At 44.1% G+C, this 18,779-nt stretch overlaps 1 protein-coding gene across 1 annotated transcript; it reads right to left on the bottom strand.

Moving 5' to 3' along the window:
- Positions 1-1,186: 1,186 nt before the first annotated feature.
- Positions 1,187-18,303, bottom strand: LOC116683559 (abl interactor 2-like; the record flags this gene model as incomplete). Its single annotated transcript, XM_032509897.1, has 2 exons — positions 1,187-1,408; positions 18,136-18,303. Coding segments are annotated over 2 exons (390 nt in total), but the record flags the coding sequence as incomplete, so codon positions are not given.
- Between the last annotated feature and the right edge of the window lie 476 nt (positions 18,304-18,779).

The following is an 18,779-nucleotide window of genomic DNA, read 5'->3' as shown; positions in this document are numbered from 1 at the left end:
TTTATAGGATAAAAATTGCGCGTATTACGGGCAAACTAATTTGTGTATAGCTATGGAAACATTCTCTTTGCCATATCTCGGCCAACATAAATGCTATCAAAGTCAAACTTTAAAATATTACTTGGTATGACCCCCTGAGGCTCTGTAAAAAATGTGACGAACATTGGCCACTAGGGGGCGCTACAAATACAAAAAAGGGTGTTTTTCATGAACGTACTTTGCCATATCTCGGCCAAAATAGGTGGTATCAACACCAAACTTGGGGTGATTGTTTGTCATGCCGCACGGAAGCTTCATACATAATTTGGTAACGATGGGCCATTAGGGGGCGCTATAATCGACGTTGTTGGTTTTGTGGACAAAGTCAATGCATTTCAATGGGGAATTTGCAATTGCAATATCTCTGCCACAGTAAATGCTATCAAAACCAAACCGGTAATGATTGTTTCGCCCACCGCCCGGAGGCTCACTGCCAAATTTGGTAAGGACAGGCCCTTAGCGGGCGCTCTAATCAACATAGGACATTTCCCCGGTTTGCTGGGGACGACTGGCGCGGGGAGGCTTGGACCCCGTTGAAACTGCGTGCAGTTCTAGTTATTTTTTTTATTGTGTTTTTGTTCCAAGGACTTTAAGTTTCATATTTTAAATTTGTTTTTTTATACATGTTACATGTTATACATGTCGTCTGCTCTGGTACCTATCAGCTACGCTCTTCAAAGTGGTTGCTGTTTAACGTGCCACGAGTTGCAACCGAATTAGGAAGAACTGCTTTCTATTATTCAGCACCTTGGGGGTGGAATAATCTACAGAAAGTACTAAAGTTAGAAACCTTTATGTCCATTAATGAATTTAAAACTATTGTAAGGAAGGTTGTGATGGAGACATGTTCTTGTTTTTCTTGAGAGTCTAACTGTGTTTTTTAACATTTTGTACTTTTTTACCTTGAAAATGTAACTTGGTGTTTATGTATGTGTTGTGATTTGGCTGCTACCTTGGCCAGGTCTCTCTTGTAAAAGAGATTCTGAATCTCAATGGGACTTCCTGGTTAAATAAAGGATTAATAATTTGTTTATATTATAGTGGAGGCTACACGCAGTTTAACCGTGCCCGAGCACGTTTGACTAGTGTGATTACTTTGTGCCGTGTACGCCGGCCGTACTGACATGCGTACGCCGGCCCGTGGTTTCTACCACATGGAAATCATCCTTTTCATCTTCATTGTGATTCCCACCTTGACTCCGTGTCCAATGTCGTCCAGCACGTTGTAGTCGATGGGCTTCCTGATGTAGCGCACCGGCCTCTCTATGTTGGACGGGGCAACGATCTTATGTGAGCGGGCCGTGTTCTTATTGGTCGTCAGGATGCCGATCTCCCGCCTCGCCACCTTCTCTTTGTGGATGTCAACGGTCTGAAAGGAGACAAAGAGTCAATTTTAAAGGGCTAATTTATACACCGGGTTTAAAAATTGTAATCTGTGATTTATCACACATGGTTCAACGTTTAAAGGTCCCATATTCTGCTCATTTTCAGATTCATAATTGTATTTTGAGGTTGTACCAGAATAGGTTTCCATGGTTTCATTTTTAAAAAACTTTCTGTTGTACTGCACATTGTTGCAGATCCTGTTTTCACCCTGTGTTTTTGTCTGTGTTTTAGCTCCAGAGTAAGAGATCTCACTAGTTTTAGCTACAGAGTGAGACATCTCACTTGTGATAGCTCCAGAGTAAGACATCTCACTTGTGATAGCTCCAGAGTGAGACATCTCACTTGTTTTAGCTCCAGAGTGAGACATCTCTCTAGTTTTAGCTAAAGTGTGAGACATCTCCCTTGTTTTACCAACAGAGTGAGACATCTCCCTTGTTTTACCAACAGAGTGAGACATCTCACTTGTTTTACCAACAGAATGAGACATCTCACTTTTTATACCAACAAAATGAGACATCTCACTTGTTTTACCAACAGAGTGAGACATCTCACTTGTTTTAGTACAGAGTGAGACATCTCACTTGTTTAAGCCATTAAGAACGAGCTAGCATGCATTTAGACTTTTTTTTTTCTCTTTGATACAACAGCACATTAGAAGGTGCTCCAAGCGTTGTTGGGTGACGTTACTTCTCGTTGACGTTCAAAGTATTTTCAAACAAAACGAGACAAGCTCGCCCCTCCCTTCTTATCCCGTCCTTATTTCTTCTGTTTTTACAGTGTGTTCAAGGGACAGGCAGCTGGCAGATAGTGAGGAGATGTTTGCTGATTGTGACAACAAATGTTGTAGCCTAAAACACGTGTGGCATCACTTAGAGAACCTTTAAGTTCAACATTAACAGACGAGATATTAACAGATATATATATATCTGTATATATATATGAACGATATTGTGTTTTAGCATCGACATCGCAATGTGCGGATGCACAATAGTCACATCACAGGACGTTACAATGTTGACTCTAATCCTTTTATGCTGCTTGATAGAAAAGTAAACTCGTCGTTCTCCTTTTACATGATTATTACTGGCCGACCCTTCCCCTTTAAGACAGGTAGCCATGTGGACAGCCCCTTTAAGACAGGTAGCCATGTGTCCAACGTGTGTATGCGACGTTAGTCCAACAGGGTTTGTTTTGGGAAGTGAGGCTCTCCATGTGTAGATGAGTACTGTAGGCAAAAAAAAGACAATCAGTTTAAATCCAATTTAGGTCGATTCGGTGGCATTGTCCGAATCAGTGTCTGTCAATCTCTCTCACTCATCCTCAGCGACGTCCGTGCGTCCAATTCATGTATGGATTTCGACAGTTCTTCTACCTTCATTGTCAGTCCGGTGATTGCACGAAGCAGATCCACCGACCAATTTTACGATGATTTAGGGAGATTCCAAGTCCCATGACCAGAAAGACTCCCAACAGAATTCCAATTATCCACAAATCTTCTACATCTTCCACGGTCAGAACATCCAAGCAGACCACTTGCCAATTCTCCCAAGAATCGCAAGCGTAGCCTGCAGCGTATGTTCCACCTGGGCAGGTCGGCCCCGGTGAAGCGTGCCTGAGTGAGAAAATCTTGTCAATAGCACTGAGTGACCAGTTGATCAATTCCATTTTGAAAGTTTCCCAGGAAAAAAGCAGGCAGCGGGGACAGAGAAATGACAGTCTCCACACAACAGTAGACAAAAATAGGAGATAGTAGGGAGAGTAGGAGAGCACGACTGCACTCGAGGAAGTAAAAAGAGATAGAAAACCGGAGAGCTACTGGAGAGGCAGTCGTCTTCCACAGCGCCTACATGATGATGAATATAGTTAGCCTAAAGAAAGAAGCAGAAAGCTGCTACCAGGCAGGCAAAAGCTAATATAGTTAGCCTAAAGAAACAAGCAAAAAGCTGCTACCAGCCAGGCTAAAGCTAATATAGTTAGCCTAAAGAAACTAGCAGAAAGCTGCTACCAGCCAGGCTAAAGATAATATAGTTAGCCTAAAGAAACAAGCAGAAAGCTGCTACCAGCCAGGCTAAAGCTTATATAGTTAGCCTATAGAAACAAGCAGAAAGCTGCTACCAGCCAGGATAAAGCTAATATAGTTAGCCTAAAGAAACAAGCAGAAAGCTGCTACCAGCCAGGCTAAAGCTAATATAGTTAGCCTAAAGAAACAAGCAGAAAGCTGCTACCAGCCAGGCTAAAGCTAATATAGTTAGCCTAAAGAAACAAGCAAAAAGCTTCTACCAGATAGGCTAAAGCTAATATAGTTAGCCTATAGAAACAAGCAGAAAGCTGCTACCAGCCAGGATGAAGCTAATATAGTTAGCCTAAAGAAACAAGGGGTCCATCTGTCCCAACTAACGTTACGGTTTGGACCGGCGACACTGGAAACGTAACATTACTCTATTACAGAAAGCTGTGTCTGATCTAATTTCTACTGATTTAAAGCCCATGTTGCAAGTTAACCACCACTGTTGATTATTGGGTACAAAAAACACTCAAGATATGTATATCATTTTAAAAAATGTCTCCATATAGTTTTAAAAGTTAGTTTTTGGTCATTATTGGTATTCGCGGGTTTATGGAGTCAATTCGGCGATGACGTCACAGGAGGGAGTTAAGTCTCAGCCTGGCACTAGAACTACGGTGAGTGACTGGGATGAGGAAGAGGAGGAAAGGCCAGCAGCCGAATAATTACCAACCTGACAGACGTGAGAGGGCAAATGAGGAATTGTCAAGATTGTGGGGAAGTCTCCTTCACTTATCTCCTTCATTTATCTCCTTTATTTTGCAACGCAGCAGTGCATACAATGACTTTACTTTTTACTGTCAGTGAATAGCAGCGAGTGAACTTCAACGTTTTCTCTCGATCTAGTGACAGGGATCATGTTGTTAGTTCAGATAAGTACTGGTACACTTATCTAGATATAGGAATGGAAGGCATCCCAGAGTGTTTTTTCTAAGCGTTTACATCTTCCTCTGGTGAAAACGTGACGCTGTTTGGCCGGTGTGTGTGTGGCGGCGAAGCTGCGGTGGAGAGCGGGTGCTGTAGGGGACTGAACCTCCGGTTTGTGACATTTCAGACCGGATCATGGTCCCCCCAAAACATTAAAGTTTGGTTAAACAACAATGAAGAGTGAAATTTAACATATGTTATTTTTATTTGAGAAAAAAATCACTTTACAATAAATCCATATGGAAGTTTTTAAGGAAGGAGCAGGTTGGAGCAAAATCAATATTTTACGGATTACGATTAGCTGAGAACTCCATAAAACATGTTCACAGTATACTCAACGGTACACGTATTTGTACAGCGTTGCATCCTTCAAAAGTTTTTTTAAAGCTTGTCCGAGTCCGTTGTCTGTGAGGTTGAAACATCCACACCAGTCCAGGCTTTGGATGAATCATGGAGCTCAGACTCTTAAACTGAGAATCTGAACTTTATTCCCCCGGTCTGCAGGGACGCGTCCCTCCCGGCCGCCGTGTGGTAGGACGCGTCCCTCCAGGCCGACTCGTGGTAGGACGCGTCCCTCCAGACCGCGCACACTCGGGCTACTCTTTATTTAACGTAACGTCATAAATGAAAATAATGTCCAGGATCTCCGGGAAAAGAAACGATATGCGTGTGTCCATTTCAAACATCACTGCAGGTTGATTGTGGGCGACAACGCTGTCGTGGTTAGCTTACCGAAACTCTACTGCCAAAGTTGGTGGCTAGCTACGCGACGTTAGCTATATCCGCTAGCATCCGTATAGGCTAACTACTGCCAGTTAGCTTTGTGTGTAACGTAACAAAAACCCACCCATCTCGTAGGAGCAAAGCTTACTATTTCATTAAATACAGTTATGGTACAAAAGATGCACTAATGCCACATGTATGAAGTTGACAACATGGACGCATACATAGGCAACACCAAAGGCAGTCGTTATGTTTAGTTACCTAGCAGGCTAGGCTAACGCTGTTGTGCTAACGTCCGGCTGCGTAGCGTTAGCTAGCGGTTTAAAATTGTGAAAAAGCAGACAAAATCCCAGTCTAAGCTGTTTCACTTTCCCTCCAATATTATTATAGATATAATAAAGTCACAGGGATTCGGTCGAGACCATAGACTGTTAATATTAAAAGACCAGAAGCCACATCAGGCCAGACCAGTGGTAAATACAACGAAGGCGGCTCTGTTTGCTCCCCAACGTGACGTCATGCAATGCATTGTGGGGGAAAGAAGGAAACACTGTAAAATTGTGCCTACTTTTCGTATTATATTCAGTTTTGCGATATCCTACACTATCAAATACAATTGATAACAGTTCAAATATTAACTATCAACAAGCCCATCCATCCATCCATCCATCCATCTTCATCCGCTTATCCGGTATCGGGTCGCGGGGGCAGCAGCTCCAGTAGGGGACCCCAAACTTCCCTTTCCCGAGCCACATCAACCAGCTCCGACTGGGGGATCCCGAGGCGTTCCCAGGCCAGGTTGGAGATATAGTCCTGGGTCTTCCCCGAGGCCTCCTCCCAGCTGGACGTGCCTGGAACACCTCCCTAGGGAGGCGCCCAGGAGGCATCCTTACCAGATGCCCGAACCACCTCAACTGGCTCCTTTCGACCTCTCCGGGAACCATCACCTTATCGTGGTGGAGAGGTTTGTGTGTCCCTATGAACCTGAGGGCTGTGTTGTCTGGAGCTTTGTGCTCCTGGTAGGGTCTCCCATGGCAAAGAGGTCTCAGGGGAGGGGCCAGACCAAGAATGGTTCAAAGACTCCAATGGAAGAACAAGGAAGGGAACGAGGGACCCCGCCCGGAGGAAGCCCGGGGCCCTCGTCTGGAGCCAGGCCCAGACGGTGGGCTCGTGAGCGAGGAGGCTGGCTCTGGGGACGTGGAATGTCACCTCTCTGTGGGGGAAGGAGCCGGAACTTGTGCGGGAGGTGGAGCGCTACCGGTTAGATCTGGTGGGGCTTACCTCTACGCACAGTCTCGGTTCTGGAACCGTTCTCCTGGATAGGGGTTGGACTCTGTCCTACTCTGGAGTTGCCCATGGTGTGAGGCGCCGGGCGGGTGTGGGGATACTCACAAGCCCCCGGCTGAGCGCCGCTGCGTTGGAGTTTACCCCGGTGGACGAGAGGGTCGCCTCCCTACGCCTGCGGGTGATGGGGGGGAAAACTCTGACTGTTGTTTGTGCATATGCACCAAACAAGAGTTCGGAGTATTCGGCCTTCTTGGAGACCTTGAATGGAGTCCTGTATGGGGCTCCAGTAGGGGACTCCATAGTTCTGCTGGGGGACTTCAATGCACACGTGGGCAATGATGGAGATACTTGGAGAGGCGTGATTGGGAGGAACGGCCTCCCTGATCTAAACCAGAGTGGTTGTCTGTTGTTGGACTTCTGTGCTAGTCATGGATTGTCCATCACAAACACCATGTTCGAACATAGGGATGCTCATAAGTGTACTTGGTACCAGAGCACCCTAGGCCAAAGGTCAATGATCGATTTTATAATCGTTTCATCTGATCTGAGGCCGTATGTTTTGGACACTCGGGTGAAGAGAGGGGCAGAGCTGTCAACTGATCACCATCTGGTGGTGAGTTGGGTCAGGGGGTGGGGGAAGACTCTGGACAGACCTGGTAAGCCCAAACGGGTAGTGCGGGTAAACTGGGAACGTCTGGAGGAGGCCCCTGTCCGACGGACTTTCAACTCACACCTCCGGCGGAGCTTTTCGTGCATCCCTGTGGAGGCTGGGGGCATTGAACCTGAGTGGACAATGTTCAAAGCTTCCATTGCTAAAGCTGCGGAGGTGAGCTGTGGTCTTAGGGTTTTAGGTGCCTCAAGGGGCGGTAACCCACGAACACCCTGGTGGACACCGGTGGTCAGGGAAGCCGTCTGACTGAAGAAGGAGTCTTTCCGGGATATGTTGTCTCGGAGGACTCCGGAGGCAGTTGCAGGGTACCGACAGGCCCGAAGGGCTGCAGCCTCTGCTGTGACAGAGGCAAAGCAGCGGGTGTGGGAGAAGTTCGGAGAAGATATGGAGAAGGACTTTCGGTCGGCACCAAGGTGCTTCTGGAAAACCGTTCGCCACCTCAGGAGGGGGAAGCGAGGAATCATCCAAGCTGTATACAGTAAGGGTGGGACCTTGTTGACCTCAACTGAGGAGGTAATAGGGCGGTGGAAGGAGCACTTTGAGGAACTCCTAAATCCAGCTGACCTCTTTGGTGGAGGCAGAGCTGGAGGATGATGGGGGATTGTCGTCAATTTCCCTGGTGGAAGTCGCTGAGGTAGTCAAACAACTCCACAGCGGCAAAGCCCCAGGGATTGATGAGATCCGTCCAGAAATGCTGAAGGCTCTGGGTGTGGAGGGGCTGTCTTGGTTGACACGCCTCTTCAACATTGCGTGGAAGTCTGGGACGGTGCCTAAGGAGTGGCAGACCGGGGTGGTGGTTCCCCTCTTCAAAAAGGGGACCAGAGGGTGTGTGCCAATTACAGGGGTATCACACTTCTCAGCCTCCCTGGTAAAGTCTACTCCAAGGTGCTGGAAAGGAGGGTTCGGCCGATAGTCGAACCTCGGATTGAAGAGAAACAATGCGGATTCCGTCCTGGTCGTGGAACAACGGATCAGATCTTTACTCTCGCAAGGATCTTGGAGGGGGCCTGGGAGTATGCCCAACCAGTCTACATGTGTTTTGTGGATCTGGAGAAGGCGTATGACCGGGTCCCCCGGGAGAAATTGTGGGAGGTGCTGCGGGAATATGGGGTGAGGGGGTTCCTTCTTAGGGCCATCCAATCTCTGTATGACCAAAGCGAGAGCTGTGTCCGGGTTCTCGGCAGTAAGTCGGACTCGTTCCAGGTGAGGGTTGGCCTCCGCCAGGGCTGCGCTTTGTCACCAATCCTGTTTGTAATATTTATGGACAGGATATCGAGGCGTAGTCGGGGCGGGGAGGGGTTGCAGTTCGGTGGGCTCGGGATCTCATCGCTGCTTTTTGCGGATGATGTGGTCCTGATGGCATCATCGGTCTGTGACCTTCAGCACTCACTGGATCGGTTCGCAGCCGAGTGTGAAGCGGCTGGGATGAGGATCAGCACCTCTAAATCTGAGGCCATGGTTCTCAGCAGGAAACCGATGGAGTGCTTTCTTCGGGTGGGGAGTGAGTCCTTACCCCAAGTGAAGGAGTTTAAGTACCTTGGGGTCTTGTTCGCGAGTGAGGGGACCACGGAGCGTGAGATTGGTCGGAGAATCGGAGCAGCCGGTGCGGTATTACATTCCGTTTATCGCACCGTTGTGACGAAAAGAGAGCTGAGCCAGAAGGCAAAGCTCTCGATCTACCGGGCAATTTTCGTTCCTACCCTCACCTATGGTCATGAAGGCTGGGTCATGACCGAAAGAACGAGATCCAGGGTACAAGCGGCCGAAATGGGTTTCCTCAGGAGGGTGGCTGGCGTCTCCCTTAGAGATAGGGTGAGAAGCTCAGTCATCCGAGAGGAGCTCGGAGTAGAGCCGCTGCTCCTTCGCGTCGAAAGGAGCCAGTTGAGGTGGTTCGGGCATCTGGTAAGGACTATCAACAAGCAAATTGCACAAATTCATTGCAAAATTAAACCTGCAACATGGACTTTAAATGTTCTTGGATACACAGAGTTTGTTGCTAGTGCGCGTGACGTGCAGGTCTGATCAATTTATCAAACTAACGAGCTGGCCCCACAAGTCGACCACAACCTGGAATTTAGAGGAAGCAACATGCAGTCACTGTTATTCAAGTTAGCCTGGATTGATTATTATATAAATACAATGGTGTCATGCTAGTCCACCAGCGTATTTCTAACTAATATCCCTCTCCAAAATCACTTCAGAAGAGTAATGTTAGTAAGAGCTGACTTGCTTTGGTGTTTTTAAAGTATTAAAGTTCAAAGAATGGTTTAAAAAAAATATTGCAATGTCAGATTTTTCCAATATCGTGCAGGCCTATTTTATATAGACCTTAGTGGTCCCCTAATACTAGAGCTGTAATCAACCAAAGAAAATCTTGGTTGACTAAAGTCGTGAAATTTCCGACTAAAAATTGACTGGGTTGGGGGGCACGGGAAAAAAATGCAAGAATAAATAACTGTACTGTCCGGCAGTACTTGTCCTTGTAGGCTATTTGCAGTATATTAAATTGTTTTTGACCTAATTATTTAGCACTAAAATGCCACTTGTCTGTTGGATCTGATAGCGCTGCATCAGCCTCTGGGGAACGCTACCGTCGTTGTGGGAGGGTGCGCCGGTAGTTATAAAACGATTATAAGACTATGAAATATGCCAATTCTGATATGTTCATATAGCTTTCTCAAAACAGACAGGGCAACCTAACGCAGACTGGTCATCTTACCGTTTTTAGGTGAGACGCCACGTTTGTAGTCGAGCTGCGATATGCAAACTGTTGCTTTGCCTTCAACTTTTTCCCTTTATCTATTTTTGTAAAATGCTGCCACACTGTTGATGTCTTCGACATGGTTGAGGAGGACTGACTGGAAATCAAACATTCACAATTAAATAAAGATTTAGCAAACCACTAAAACAAGGCTTTCTAGTTCTTTCTTCAATCCGTCCCCAGTGGGTCGGGCTAATCCAACAAAAGAGAAAACGGGGGGGGGGGGGTGTTCTAAAGACAGACTGTTACCTGTGAAAAAGGGGTGCTCTGAAAACAACCCCATTGGCAATTAGTAATTTCCACCCATAGACCATAACGCTCTATGCTTTCACCTGATGAAATGAAATAACACAGCAAAAAATCGACCAATCTGAATTTTGGTCGAGCCAGAACGTATCGACCAATAAATCGACAAGTTGACTGGGAGATTACAGCCCTACCTAATACTGTATCTGACGTCTCTTTCATATAGACCTTAGTGGTCCCCTAATACTGTATCTGAAGTCTCTTTTGTATAGACCTTAGTGGTCCCTAATACTGTATCTGAAGTCTCTTTCATATAGACCTTAGTGGTCCCCTAATACTGTATCTGAAGTCTCTTTTGTATAGACCTTAGTGGTCCCCTAATACTGTATCTGAAGTCTCTTTTATATAGACCTTAGTGGTCTCCTAATACCAGGGTGGCTACAGGTATTAACAAGTTAAATTTAAGACTTTTTAAGACTTTTTAATACCAATTCTAAATGAAATTTAAGACCAAATTTACGATGGAAATACAAAGTGGAAATATACAGTAATCTTTCCAAGTAAACACAAAATTAACAGTATGGTAAAATAACAATAATCTGTTGAGTTTAAGAACATTGAGTTAATGTGTGTAATCTAAAAGCATAACACAAAAAAGTAATTGCTGTCCTAATTTATATTATTACAATATTTTCAGAACATTTGGGTCCCTTGAACAAATAGTTATAACATCAAGTGAAATAACATCAAGTGAATATTTAAAAAAAACACTGTTCCTTTTGAACAAAACAAATAATTAAATGCCAATTTCCAGCTGCTTTTAAAATGCAAAGACTCATATATGATTTGTGCCTAACAGACAGAGAGAGAGAGAGAGAGAGAGAGAGAGACTCAGATGGATGGGTTGCAGTTTGTGGAGGACTCATCATGGAGAGAGAGTAGACAGCAGTGTGTATGAGTATTTTGCGGTGTGGGAATGTGTGTGTGTGTGTGTGTATCTATCTATAGGTGTGTTTTCAGGTCTCCATGTGACCAATTTTTGTTCAAGTTTTGATGTCTACTCCTGAGCTTTTGTGAGTATACTTGGAAAATAATTAATATACTATAATAAACAAAACAGTGACTTTGCACTTGAGAAAGCCTTCCCAAAAGAGTGTCCTTACCAATTTATAACGATACACGCACATACAAGTCCAGCTGTTTGCTTTTGGTTGTCTGGCTCAATGTCTCGTCGAACATAATTACAAACGCACCGCATTTTTGGACTTCTGTGATGAGGTCTTTTTTTACATATGGCGCCAATCCAAATTTAGCCACGTATCTGGTCTTGTCTTTTCCAGAGGTAAATGACTGTACAAGCCTTGAATCTGGAAGCATTGCTTGGAACACTTCTTCAGTCCCGTCATTTGACCTGTATGAATTGTGTCTTGTCACGGTCCTCAGCCCGGAGTGTTGGCGTAGAGCCACAAACTGCTCGTAGGTTAGCTGGCGTTGTTGCTGTAGATTTCCCGCATAACATCTAGCGTTGTAGCGTTGACATCATTGCTAGCGGTGGAGAAGAAACTAGCGATGGCGGGGTGCTGGCGTGCCTTTACGTAGGCTAGTCTCTGTGTTTTTTGCTTTGTACATGCGATTCCACCGCTCTGATCCCCATTAGCCCAAGTTTGAAAATCTTCCGCCACATAACGCAGTTCGCTTCATCAGCATCTTCAGGCACCGACCATAACCAAGGATACTCGTTGTTTTCAAGCCACTTGTCACTGAACTTGCATTTCCCCGTGTTTCTAGACGGCTATCAACAATTGCTGTATCACCTGCATGCTGCGAAATTACGAATCCCGCGAAATAACAAATCTCACTGACTACGGCCACGTCAACACCCGCCCACGAAGCAGCTTGATTGGTTGGAGTGGTTGAGGTTAGGATAGCCGATTGGTCAGGGGATAGGACATGTACAAATGGGTTTATGTTACCGCGACAACGCAGCGCAAAGCCTACCGGAAAAAAATATTCAACAACAGATTGCCTGCATTTTCGCCGTGACATGACACAAACATATTTAAGACCTACCCGATCTGAATTTAAGACAATTTAATGCTTTTTAAGGCCTTAATTTTAGGAAACGTGATTTAAGACTTTTTAAGGACCCGCGGCCACCCTGTAATACTGAATCTGAAGTCTCTGGTATATAAACCTTAGTGGTCCCCTAATACTGTATCTGAAGTCTCTTTTGTATAGACCTTAGTGATCCCCTAATAATGTATCTGAAGTCTCTTTTATATAGACCTTAGTGGTCCCTAATACTGTATCTGAAGTCTCTTTTATATAGACCTTAGTGGTCTCCTAGTACTGAATCTGAAGTCTCTGGTATATAAACCTTAGTGGTCCCCTAATACTGTATCTGAAGTCTCTTTTATATAGACCTTAGTGGTCCCTAATACTGTATCTGAAGTCTCTTTTATTTAGGCCTTAGTGTCTCCTAATACTGAATCTGAAGTCTCTTGTATATAAACCTTAGTGGTCCCCTAATACTGCATCTGAAAGCCATGTTGTCTCTCTCTCATGGGGGGGGCGGGCAAATTCTCTGGGCGGGCAAAGCAGAGAAAGGGGAGGAAACCTTGCCCTTTATAACCTCATAAGGGGAAGATTCCAGATCGGCCCAGCTGAGCTTTCATTTTCTCAAAGGCAGAGCAGGATACCCAGGGCTCGGTTTACACCTAGCACCATTTCTAGCCAAATGTTCTAGGCTGGGGGGGAACTCGTATTAATGTTAAAAAAACTCACAAAAGGGACATTTTCATGCCATAGAGCCTTTAAGACATTTTGGTACAAATTCAACAACTATGCAACTATCTATTCATTCAATTTGTGTAAATCTACTGCTTCTAACACAGATTATCTAATCATAATGTCCAAACGCTCTGAACGTATTCCCCGTGAGAGAAGAGAGTTAGTTGTCACATTTCACAGAGGTTGGTTCTGTGCTCTCACTCTGCAGATATTTTGGGAGTTATGCATTTGAATATTTATGAAAACCTGTTTGCCGAGCCTTGAGTCAAGAGAGGTGTTAATTGTATTTTCATTAATACTTAAAGAGACAGGCCTGCTAACTCAAGAGGGATGAGAAGGGTGACATCACAGCGCCAGAGCCGCAACTAACAATCATATTCATTGTTGATTAATGTTCTTCTGGATACAACGTGGCATCATGACTTCACGTAAATATACACGCCGACTTCCAAGTGGCGTGTTACCGCAAGGAGAACGCTATGGTTTGGTGTAGGAAAAGAAGAAACTGACGGTTGAGTTTAGGAAACGTGACATGCGGGTGAGTTTCCAAGATGACGTCCTTAAATGGGTTTTTGTGTGTCTTTGGGGGGATATAATATATATTTCCCTATAATTGCAGGGAAATACCACGAATAATACATCATAATAATGTACAATGTACAACAATCATACATGTTTTTTTTTTCTTCTCCCTCAAGCCGCCTACACATGAAAGCGCAGGTATTAGTCATTAAGGATGGCAAGGAAGCTATTTACCGTTGCCAAATAACGGCATGCTGTAATCTCATTGGTTGCGCTTTGGAAAGGTCAGCAGCAAATGGGTTAAATTGGAAATTTTTTGCATGAGAATCACCAGACGCCTCCCGATACAATATCATCACAATAATTATGCCACGATACAATATTATTGCGATTTTAAATTGCAATATTCTGCGATTAATTTCAATTTATAAGCTTTTTTCCAACTTCTAATTTTTCCCAATTTAAAATGACGTCGCCAAAAGGAAACTCTGTCAACATCTGTTTTATCTAAAAAGAAATATTTCAATGTTTGTTCATCTCACTTCAATGTTATTGCTGCAAAATGGGACAAACTGACCAACACATGTAGAATATATATAATAACTAGTAAAAGATCCATACTTGGCGCCTGTGTATCAATACAGTATTGCCACTTAAAATATCGCGATACTATGCTGTATTGTTTTTTCCCCCCGCCCTTAACGAATATAAGCTGATATAGTAAGATATACAGTTATAATCTATCTGGGTTTTTGAGTATTTGGTTCCTCATTAAGAGATAAAAAATTTACTTTGAATAAAGCAGATCGAGTTTAAATATGATTGTCTGTATAATAATAATGTGTAAGTTCTACTAATAATTTATACTCTTTATTGATCCCTTATGGGGAAATGACAATTTACACTCTGTTGTTATTACACACTATTCACAGGCCTGAACTACACACACATGCTCAGGTCCTATACATGCAGTAATGGAGAGATGTCAGAGTGCTGGGGAAGGGGGGTCAGTGCCTTGTTCAAGAGCACCTTGGCAGGAAGTGAACTGGAGCCTCTCCAGCTACCAGTCCACACTCCGTACTATGGGGACTTGAACCAGCAACCCTGTACAGGCCAAAAGTTTGGACACACCTTCTCATTCAATGAGTTTCCTTTATTTTCATGACCATTTACATTGTAGATAATCACTGAAGGCATCAAAACTATGAATGAACACATGTGGAATAATGTACTTAACAAAAAAGTGTGAAATAACTGAAAACATGTCTTATATTCTTGTTTCTTCAAAGTAGCCACCCTTTGCTTTTTTGATAGCGCTGCAAACCCTTGGTGTTCTCTCAATGAGCTTCATGAGGTAGTCACCTGAAATGGTTTTCACTTCACAAATTTGCCTTGTCAGGGTTAATTAGTGGAATTTCTTGCCTTATTAATGGAGTTGGGACCATCGGTTTTGTTGTGCAGAAGTCAGGTTGATACACAGTCGACAGCTATTGGATAACTGTTAGAATTCCTATTATAGCAAGAACCAATAAGCTAAGTAAAGAGAAACGAGTGGCATTACTTGACGGTCAAAGACGGTCAGTCGGTCCGGAAAATTACGAAAACTTTGAATGTGTCCCCAAGTGCAGTCTCAAAAACCATTAAGCGCTACAACAAAACTGGCTCACATGAGGACCGCCCGAAGAAAGAAAGACCAAGAGTAACCTCTGCTGCTGAGGATAAGTTCATCTAAGTCACCAGCCTCAGAAATTGCAAGTTAACAGCAGCTCAGGTTAGAGACCAGATGAATACCACACAGAGTTCTAGCAGCAGACACAACTCTAGAACAACTGTTAATAGGAGACTGCATTAATCAGGCCTTCATGGTCAAATAGAAGCTAGGGAACCACGGCTACGGAGAGGCAACAAGCAGAAGAGATTTGTTTGGGCCAAGAAACACAAGAAATGGACATTAGACCAGTGGAAATCTGATGAGTCCAGGTTTGAGATCTTTGGTTCCAACCGCCGTGTATTTGTGCGACGGAGAAAAGGTGACTGGATGGATTATACATGCCTGGTTCCCACCGTGAAGCATGGAGGAGGAGGTGTGATGGTGTGGGGGTGCTTTGCTGGTGACACTGTTGGGGATTTATTCAAAATTGAAGGCATATTGAACCAGCATGGCTACCACAGCATCCTGCAGCGGCATGCAACATCTCATCCAGTTTGCGTTTAGTTGGACCATCAATTATTTTTCAAAAGGACAATGACCCCCAACACATCTCTAGGCTGTGTAAGGGCTATTAGACCAAGAAGGAGAGTGATGGAGTGATGCACCTCCACAGTCACCGGACCTGAACACAATCAAGATGGTTTGGGGTGAGCTGGACCGCAGAGTGAAGGCAAAAGGGCCAACAAGTGCTGAGCATTCTGGGAACTCCTTCAAGACTGTTGGGAAACCATTTAAGGTGACTACCTCTTGAAGCTCATCGAGAGAATGCCAAGAGTGTGTAAAGCAGCAATCAGAGTAAAGGGTTAGGGCTGCACAATTAATCAAATTTTAATCACAATCGCAATTTTGGCGCCCACGATCAAATTTGCGTGATCGAGCAATTTTTTAAATGCGTCATTTCATGGAAAGCTCCGGGTTTTTTTTTGCAAAGCCATCTACCGCTCTGTAAACCACTGTCTGATCTTGTGCCAGTCAGAGTTGTTCCCTGCACAGCGAAGCTTAGTTTCTAGATGTAGACAGTGACCAGTGCTATTTAGTGTCTGTTAGCTCACAGGGCTCTAGGGCGCGAGTAATATTTTTCCTCTAGGTCGCACCGGTGCGCCTAATGTCCTCGCATCCGCCGCAATGTTGTTTGTATGGATATGGTTTAATTTTGCGTTACATGACACATTTTGTCTGTAAAGCCGTGTTGGATCTCTCTTCTACTCTCTCTCCGCGCAGCCCCGCCACACAGCGGCCGCCGGTCCACACTTCTGATATTGGTCTACAGTTTTAATTGTTACTAAGACGGCTGTATATTGTTAAGCATGAGAGGCAAACCTGTATTTCCGCTGGTAAACTATCTGCTATCGCAGCGGCCACGGCGAAAAACACAGAAGAAGTTATTGAATGCAACTAACTTCAGTTGGTAGAGTAACAGTGTGAGACGGAGCCTGCTGGACCTGGACCAGAGATGTGACCCATGGCCAGAATATCATAGTTCATAAAAATGCAGCGCAGTGACGATACAGACATTTCATACACACGACGTGTGTAACTCTGCTGACCCGCCATTCGACCCGTGCTGGACCCGTTCATAATGAGTCAGCTGTCACTCTGTGACTACGTCCATCGCACTCCCTCTCTCCCTAGCTCTTTTAATCAGTTATTGTTGAAAACAAGTGAAGGAGCTTTCTCAGAGATATATAAAATAATATATATATCCTAGGCTATTTATTTCAGATAGCTAATTTTCATTGCAGCTGTATGTATATACAACACAACTTCAACATAAGAAGAATGTAGCATAATATGGATGTGAAAGCATTTATTAATAGCCTATGTGACAATAAAATATGTTTTGGTTAAAATCAAATAATCTTGATTATCATTTTTTATAATCTGGCAGCCCTATAAAAGTGGCTGAATTAAAGAAACTAGAATATAAGACATGTATTCAGTTATTTCACACTATTTTGCTAAGTACATAATATTCCATATGTGTTCATTCATAGTTTTGATGCCTTCAGTGAGAATTTACAATGTAAATGAATGGAAATAAAGAAAACGCATTGAATGACAAGGTGTGTCCAAACTTTTGGCTTGTACTGTGTATATATATATATATATATACACATATGTCTGTGTGATTCTTCACGAGAGGTAGCCGCACAGCACACACCCTCCTGCCTACGTAACAGATGTGACAGCGTCTTGCTGAACTGAAAGCAGTAATTATGACGTGCAATCACAGTCCTGGCCCGAAGCATCTCATTATTTCTGCATGCAGAGTTTATTCTGATTACAATGAATATTCAGCGGTATGCTGGTGTGAAAGGTTCCTCGGAACTAGATATATCGGCTGATATTATATATTATTTCCCAAACTATTGCTATGGGCATTTATAATGGCCAATAAAAACCAAACAAATGTATTTTATTATTTAAATATTCATTCATCAGAGTAATTTATAATGACAAATGATTCTGATTAATGAATATTTAAAAAAATAAAATAAAAATGGACTGTCAACCATGTTATGAGTGATGGCATTGCATTGTCTGTCCACTAGAGGACGCTCTACAACGTCCCTGTTAGTGATGGCGTTGCATCGTCTGTCCACCAGAGGACGGAGATAACTAAGGGTGAGGGGGGGGAAACCGATACAGCATAGTATCGCAATATTTTCAGTATCGATAAACAGGCGTCATCTGTTATTATATATTATATATGTGTTGGTCAGTTTATCCCATTTTGCAGTAATAACATTGAAGGGATATAAACAAACAGAGAAATGTTTCTTTTTAGATAAAAACAGATGTTGACAAAGTTTCCTTTTGGGGTTGTCATTTCAAATTAGGAAAAACTGTAGAAGTTGAAAAGGTTATAAATTGCAATATATAGCAATAATATTGTATCGTGGTGATATCGTATTGGGAGGCATCTGCTGATTACCCCCCCTTTTGATGACTGATTTTGGAGCATTGTCTGTCAAGTGTTTCTAAATGAGAGCGAGCCGGCCTGTGACCTGTGAGATGTGGTTGATGGAGCTCTCCATGCGGCGGAGCTGCGACGCCTGGATGTCCAGCATCTGCAGCACGTTGTTTGCCAGCGTGTTGATGAGGTAGGCGACGCTAGCAAGAGATTGCGTGGTGTAGCTCTTTGTCTCCTCCCGCGCTCGCTCCTTGTCTGCTGACTGCAGAGAGAGAGGAGACACACTATTACCTATTACTTATTGCCACTATTCATCACCCCCCCCACAACCGGCCCCGTCAGACTTCGCCTACCAAGAGCCTGGGTCTGTCCCAGGTTTCTTCCTAAATGGGAGTTTTTCCTCGCCTCTGTTGCACTGCTGCTTGCTCTGGAGGGAAATACTAGAACTGTTGGGTCCTTGTAAATGTAAATGTGCTGTATTTATATAGCACTTTTCTAGTCTTAACGACTACTCAAAGCGCTTTTACATCTACAGGAAACATTCACCATTCACACACATTCATACACTGTGGCCGAGGCTGCCGTACAAGGTGCCACCTGCTCATCAGATAAACATTCATACACATTCACACTCCATGCACAGCACGGGGGCAACTCGGGTTTCAGTGTCTTGCCCAAGGACACTTCGACAATGACTGCAGGGCCAGAGATTGAACCACCAACCTTCCGATTGGCAGG

The sequence above is a fragment of the Etheostoma spectabile genome, unplaced genomic scaffold, assembly GCF_008692095.1.
Source record: "Etheostoma spectabile isolate EspeVRDwgs_2016 unplaced genomic scaffold, UIUC_Espe_1.0 scaffold00019037, whole genome shotgun sequence".
Taxonomy (NCBI): Eukaryota; Metazoa; Chordata; class Actinopteri; order Perciformes; family Percidae; genus Etheostoma; species Etheostoma spectabile.
The sequence above is the reverse complement of the archived record's forward strand: the minus strand, read 5'-3'. Positions and strand labels throughout refer to the sequence as shown.